Below are 7,405 nucleotides of genomic sequence, written 5' to 3'. Positions count from 1 at the left end.
TCAGTTAAAGGAAACACTGCAGGATTCTTCGCAGTTTCAACTCTCCCTCTACCTACCAGGCAATCTGATGCTAGATGATTATCCAAATGTTGTTGGTGTGTTTCGTTGCTAATACTCCCAGTGTACTTCAAGGAGCTGGGTATAGATGTTGCTTGAGGACATGCTTGCTAGAGGTCGGTAATAATTAGACCACCTGTCATTTTTTGCTTGGTTTCATTTTGACCGCTGGGTGCATCATGCAACCGTGTTGGATATTTTTAAGTGCCAAAAATATAGAAAACAGTAATTAATTAATCTTGCATAGCTAAAAGAGGAAGTTAAAAGTACAGACAACTGGTGTCTCAGATGATTGAAATAAACGATTAGGAAGATACTATTCCTTTACATTTAGACACCCCCTCCCCCCCAAAACAAGTCCCATCTAAGTAGTCAGAGAGAGAACTTTGACAAGAAAGAAATGGCCTTGTTAGAAAATCCTTACCAAGACTTTTTTTTTTTTTTTGCTTTAAAGTTAATTGCTTTTCTCCCTTTCCCCAAAGAAATGGAATATTTGTTTCAAGTCCCTGTAACATTAAGGCTTCAGAGTTCGTCGTGATTTCTTACCTATACCATGCCTTTAGTTTTCGTAAAAATCAGTCTATAAAAGACTTTTGCTTTTTCTGAGCACTGGTTTTGCTGTCAGTCAGGTCTCTCCCTCCACCCCCGCGGCCACCTCTGCCCACCGCGGCCCTGGGCGTTGAGCTAGCAGGTGCGAGGCCGAAGCTCTGCACTGAGAAAAGGAGGCCGAGTTTACACAGCGCGCGCCCCAGAGGAAGAGGCGGCAGCCGTAGGCCTGGCCGCCCGAACTTCGAGAGCCTAGCGGGGGAGCGCGGAGGCGGGCCGGGCTGCCCGGCCAGGGCCGGGGAAAGACTCGCTTCGCGCCAGCCTCCTCTCCGCCTTCCAGCAGTCAGCGCCGCCGAGCCTCCAAGGCCCTGCGGCTCTCCGCAGCCTTAATTAACAAGACTCTTTCCTCCACCTCCGCCCCCGCCGGCCTCGGGGCAGCCCGGGGTTTCACATCGCAGACTCCATTCCGCCCGCCAGCCGGAGGAGGCCGAACCCGGCTCCGCGGGTCCGAAAAAGCCGCTCCGGCTCGGGCCTGGCCGCTGGGCTGGCGGGTGGGAGCCAGCGCAGGAGACTGAGGGAGGAAAGCGGAGAGAGAGGAGGCGGGAGAAAGGGCGCGGGGCGGGGGGCGGGGCGAGCCCGGCAGAGTGCTCGAGCGCCACCAGGGCGGAGGGCGGGGCGTGGGCGGTGCCCAGCCTTCCCGCTCCCGCGGCGCTGCAACTCCGCCGAGCCTCCTTAAAACTCTGCCGTTAAAATGGGGGCGGGTTTTTCAACTCAAAAAGCGCTCAATTTTTTTCTTTTCAAAAAAAGCTGATGAGGTCGGAAAAAAGGGAGAAGAAACCGGCACCGTCTCTGCAGCGGCAACAGAAGCAGCAATTGTTTGAGCGAAAAAAGAAGCGAGGGAGGGAGGGAAGGAAAAGACCAGAAAGGGGCACGGCGCACAAGTGTCTGTAGGGGTGAAGGGAGCGGGGACCGGCGATTTGGGGGGGACCAGCTACAAAAGAAACTGTCACTGGGAGCGCTGCGGCTCGGGAGGAAGCGGTGCTACCCAGCTCGGCTCCAGGGCACAGCTGGCTGGCGGCCGCTGCCCTATCGGCTGCACAGGCTGGGGGCACAGGCCAGGGGACCGCGAGAGGTTGGCGAAGTGGCACCCGGCGCCGAAGCCGCTGGGCTCTCGCCAAGAGCGGCGGGACTGGCTGCGCCCTGGAATTGTGGCGACTCCCGATACTCAGAGCTTGGCCTGAGACTTCCCAGGACCCTCCCGATCTCCGGAGGCCCTCAGAAAACCGGGAAAGGAAGGAAAAGAGGCGGCGGCAGCTCAATGAGCTTCTACATTAGGAAGTCTGAACTGGCTCGGTCGTAGGCGGGAAGTTACCGGTGGGCTGCCCTGTGCAGCCGCGATGCTGCAGCGCTCTGCTTCAGCAGCCCGGGCCCCATAGACACTTCCCGCATCGCTCTCCACCTTCCTCACCCTGCTGGGAGTCCCAGGACCCGGTGGGGCCGGCATGACCGGCTTGCCGGGGGCCCGCCGCGCGCCCGGCAGTCTCCGGAGACGCGCGCCGAGCCTGGCTCCCACGGCCTCTGAGGCTCGGTGGGGCTGCGGTAGCCCGGCGAGCGGGCTTCGGAGCCCTCCCGCGCGGCGTTAGCCCGCAGCTCGGCCTGAACGCGAATTAAGGCTCCTCCGGAGAATCCAAGGCCACCGAGGAGTCGTTACGACCTGTAACTTGAGGGCCACGGAACTGCTACTCTCATTTGCTTTTGGCGATCATCTTTAACCCCCGGAGCACCTCAGCATCCAGCCACCGCGGCGCTCTCCCTGCAGCGGAGCACTCAGGACTACCCCTTCGGCGAGACGGATGGAGACCGAGCCCCTTCGAGGACCTGCCCCTGCGGTACTGGCTCGCGCGGCTCAAGTCACCACCGTGAACAAGGGTGGGTTGATGCCTTTTCTTCCCCCCCAAATGTCTCTTTTTTCGCGGTATTTTCTGCCCTGATCTAGTGCCTTAAATCTCCGCACACATTCCTCACGGAGATCTGTAGTGTAGGTACGTGCCAGCTCTGCCTATATTTTACGTCCAGAGTAATTTACCAGAAATATATGTGTGCCTGTATATCTCTCAGTTTAATCACCAGAATTCTTCATAGGGGTTAAGCTAAAAAGCGAGGAGCGGAGCCCCTCTCCAATGGCTCAGTTTTGCTGAATAATCACGTGTGAATCGAGGGGCGGGCTTTTGGCAGGCAGATCTTACTAGTATTTACTACCAAGCTCTACTCCAGATTAACCATCCCAGTCCTTCTGTCAGTCTCCGATGCCATCATGCAGCCTGGTTAGGAGCGAAGGAAAGGGGAAAAAGAAAAACAACTAATTCATCTTTTCCCGATCGTCAGGACCCTAAAGAATGGCCGAGCCTTGGGGGAACGAGTTGGCGTCCGCAGCTGCCAGGGGGGACCTAGAGCAACTTACTAGTTTGTTGCAAAATAATGTAAACGTCAATGCACAAAATGGATTTGGAAGGACTGCGCTGCAGGTTGGTATCCAGAGAGGTGGGGAAAACAGGTCAACAATGTTGCCTACGTGACCCGGGTTTCTAGAATAATAGCTTTTAAGCTTTTAGGGGTACAAAATTTAACTGTTTTAAAAACTAGTTGGTTGCCATATTTTATATCTTTAAGTGGATCCAACTCCCCAAAATGACGTACTTTGAACAAACTCGTCAAATCCAATAACATCCTCGATATCAAGTGGGTTCCAGGTTTGGTCTTAATTTTTGGAATGTTTTTGTGACGGTGGGGATTCTGTAGCAGTCGTAGCAGCGCCGAGTTTTTTGGTTTTTCTTTTTTTTAGACAGCTCTGTAAACACGTTATTATGATTATTATTTGAAGTAAATACACTGCTATTAGTGGTTTCCGTACTTTGCTCCAATAATTGACTTTAACGTTAATTTTCTTGACTACTGGCAAGGGTGTTTTTTCTTCAAATGCTTCAGGTTTTGACCAACGACCTTTCCTCATTTGGAATGGGTGGCCTGGGCACGGGCACAGGATGTACATTTCACAGTTAATGTAATACCATCCACCCATTCAGGATCGAGGAGGAATAAAAAGTTGAATTTTCTAATCAGAGCTCAGTTTATAGTGTTTTTGTCTCTGCGGTCATACCGTGGTATGTTCTAATTTTTAGTAATTAGATTTACAAGTAACAAATGAAACACGTCCAGCTGCCAAGTATTGTACCTGATAATTTTTTTTCCTCCTCTGAACGTTATCATGTAACTTAGTTGAAAGGCTTAGAAACAGAAAAATGGCAAAGTAGTCTCAAACAGTTGCTTTATCTGAGTTCTGATGGTATTCTTATAAGCTATGCGTATTCGAAATGCAACACTTAAAGCTGCTTTTGAAAATCCACTGGGGAGAGGGTTTTTAGAGTGCTCTGTTTTAATTGCAAGAATTAGAAATTTAAGTGGCAGGAGATGTACTATTGACAGATGAAGTCCATACAGCCTGTATATTTTAAATCAGAATACACTGACCTTGCAAAAATTTCAGTATTAAGGAAGCTTATAGATACTAAATTATTTATCTTGTTATTTCAGGTAGATTAAGTGGGGAAAGGTTTTTTTTTCTTTTTCCACCTAGTAGTTTTTAACAGGTTTTGTGATGATAGCAATGCCACAAATTTAATATATTGAAAAGTTTCCTATTGAACATTCAAAATATTATATAAATATCACAAAGAATGAGCCACTTAACCCTGTAAGAATAGGATCTTGCAGGACTTTGACGAGCAGGAAGACTGGGAGATTAATACTGCAAAAAAAAAAGTTTTGACAAACATTTTTAATACAACTCTGCAGTCTCGTTTATATTAAACATACTTATCAAGATATTAACACCCACTTATTGTGGCTTAGTCCTAGTACATATAATGAAATACACACAAACAGGAGCCTCAAGGCTTATTTTCAGTATGTATAATCCTGAATCTGAAGTTGTGTCATAACTCAAGAAAGAACTTTCTTTCAAAACAATTTCCAGCATTACTATTATTTTTGGCAAAATATGGCAAATTTTCTCCTACAGTTATGTTTATTAACCCAATTACAAAAGCTTTTTCCCCCTTCCTAGTGTAAGCTTCTCAATCAGGATAATATCAAAGGCCTTAATCGTACATTTGCTTTACAAAGATCCAAGGTGTCTCTCTCTTATTTTTCCCAGTTCAGGTCCTTAGATGTGACTAAATATTTAGAGGCAGTTGTGGTAAAAATTAGATTGTGTTAATTTTTAATAACCAAAAAGTATTTCATTGAAGTTCTTGAAAAATAAATTATGTATCATTTTTAACCACTGCCCCAAAGGAAGGGCTAAAAGTCAGCAGGGTTTTATCAACAGGGAAGCTTAACATCTTGGCCATCTATAGAGTTTGCATTTATAAAATATTATTCATTCTAAATATATTTCATCATGTTACTTAATTTGTAATTTTTTAAAACAAACATTCTAAAGAGATAGATCAGCTTTGTATGTATTTTCCAGTGTATATTTAATTTCACAAACATTTGAGTGTCTACTGTGTAATGTATTATAAATTTAGGTTATTATGAATATACCTAAATATAAATTAAAACAATTAAAATGCTGAAATATTCTTGCATGTTAATGAGACTATATTTTTCACAATTAAATTATATGTATTGTACAACTGAATGCTGCTCCACAAAATATTTTATAACTATGAGAGCCTAATAGTGATTTCTTATTAGCGTGAAATATATTCAAACACCAGTAGATAAGTCTTTGTCATGTGAATTATTTGTATGTTGATAGCAAATTTTAATACCAAATTCTGGCTTTTAAAATACTGGCAGTTTACAAATAGCTATTCCTAAATGCCTGATAATAACTGCAAAAGGAAATAAGATGGGATCACCAGTTGATTAATAAATGGGCTGAAACCACAAGACAAAGCTGTCTATGTCCCAAAATACACATTAAATATCTTATTTTCTCTTCTTTTGCTCACTTGAAAATTAGGAGGCTAGTTAGAACTTTAGGAAACAGTAAGTAATATAGTAGGATGACTGTTTCATTCTTTTCAAGAACAGTTTCCATACAGTCATTTCCTATCTAATACAAGACATATCATGAACTTAGTTTTAGATAAATACATTGGCAATGTAGAACACTGTTGCTTTTTTAACATGTTAATAATCAGTAACATTTTTAAATTTCAAGTGAAGGATTCTAAGCACTAAACACACCTAGTAACCCATATGAAATAATTGCAAAGAAAAAAAAACTATTTAAAAAAATACTTGGAAACTTGGGGCTGTATCTATTTGGAGAGAACTTGTGAAAATTAATAATTTAAGAAAATACCAGGTTTGGATTTTTAAGAGATCATTTTCACACTTATAAAATCAGACTAGATGGAGTCTGATGTGTGGAAACACTTCTTTGAGGATTTAAAGAAACTCACTCTCCTTATTTCTTTTCAGCTATTTAGAAAATAAAATTTACCCACATTTTATTTTACAGAATTAACACCCCAGGCACATTTTATGAGCATGAACAAGCAAACAGAAGGAGACTTACTTAAATCTCAAGTTCCATTTCTTTTATTTTAATAAATTCATGAAATTACACAACTCTTTATGGGAGATAGAGAACCAAGTTGTCAGTGAATTTTATATAAGTCGGACTCATTCTATTTTATTAATCAATTTATCCTACTTTTGGGCCCGTTTAAGATATTCCATCATAGAAGCTCAATTTTTAGAAGTTTTCTTCTACTTTTACCTAATAGTACTCATTTCCTGCAACTGAGCCCTTCAAACCCGATCATATGGGTCTTCCCCAAGCACTCCTTCATCAAAAATAGTTACATTCATAAAAAGAGATGGATATTTTAAAATATTCTTGTAGTAGGAGCACTTGAAGGACTCTACCGTTTTTTTCTCTTTTCTAGGTTATGAAACTTGGAAATCCCGAGATTGCCAGGAGACTACTACTTAGAGGTGCTAATCCCGATTTGAAAGACCGAACTGGTTTCGCTGTCATTCACGATGCAGCCAGAGCAGGTTTCCTGGACACTTTACAGACTTTGCTGGAGTTTCAAGCTGATGTTAACATCGAGGATAATGAAGGGAACCTGCCCTTGCACTTGGCTGCCAAAGAAGGCCACCTCCCTGTGGTGGAGTTCCTTGTGAAGCACACGGCCTGCAAAGTGGGGCATCGGAACCATCAGGGGGACACCGCCTGCGACTTGGCCAGGCTCTACCGGAGAAACGAGGTCGTTAGCCTGATGGAGGGAAACCGGGCGGAGGGAGCTGCGAATCTGCAATGAATGTGGGGAGGGCTCTCCCACACTGACTTCTATTTTGTCAGTTAATTGATTGGCTGTCCTATTTTAATATCATTTGTTAAAATTCAGTTTTGTCATATTTTAAGCAGCTAGTTAAATCTTCTGAAACTGCTAAGTGGAAATCTTACTACAGGTTTATGAATATATTTAAGCAACATCTTTTTCACCTGCAAAACCCTGAGTTCTAACATGTAATTGCAAATAGCTTTGGCTTTCATCTGAATATTTTATCTTTCCCTGACTTTTCTCCTTGCTTCTCCCTTTGCCAGTCTCAATACCCAACTTGAAGACTTTGTTTTAAAAATGGTTTGTCCTGATGCTTCTTTTGCCTGATTAAAACACTTTTTCAAAACAGGACAGTGTTTTCTGTGGTTTCCACTCCTCTTATAATCCCCACATAATTTGCCTCTTGCTAAGGAGAACTACTCTAAAAGATCATGGTG

The 7,405-nt window shown here is 43.8% G+C and overlaps 1 protein-coding gene across 2 annotated transcripts; it reads left to right on the top strand.

Annotated features, from left to right (window-relative positions):
• The first annotated feature begins 1,450 nt into the window (after positions 1–1,450).
• On the top strand, positions 1,451–7,145 carry CDKN2C (cyclin dependent kinase inhibitor 2C). Of its 2 annotated transcripts, XM_061186603.1 has the most exons (3): positions 1,451–2,532; positions 2,989–3,128; positions 6,567–7,145. In XM_061186603.1, the coding sequence occupies exons 2-3, from the start codon at positions 3,000–3,002 to the stop codon at positions 6,942–6,944; spliced, it is 507 nt and encodes a 168-aa protein (XP_061042586.1). In that variant the 5' UTR covers positions 1,451–2,532; positions 2,989–2,999; the 3' UTR covers positions 6,945–7,145. The 2 variants fall into 2 exon arrangements, with proteins under 2 accessions (XP_061042586.1, XP_061042585.1); XM_061186602.1 differs by lacking the exon at positions 1,451–2,532 and having other exon boundaries at positions 2,895–3,128; positions 6,567–7,134.
• Positions 7,146–7,405: the final 260 nt, after the last annotated feature.

Source organism: Eubalaena glacialis, chromosome 3 (assembly GCF_028564815.1).
Source record: "Eubalaena glacialis isolate mEubGla1 chromosome 3, mEubGla1.1.hap2.+ XY, whole genome shotgun sequence".
Taxonomy (NCBI): Eukaryota; Metazoa; Chordata; class Mammalia; order Artiodactyla; family Balaenidae; genus Eubalaena; species Eubalaena glacialis.
Note: the sequence above shows the minus strand (reverse complement) of the source record. Positions and strands in the feature narration are given on the sequence as shown.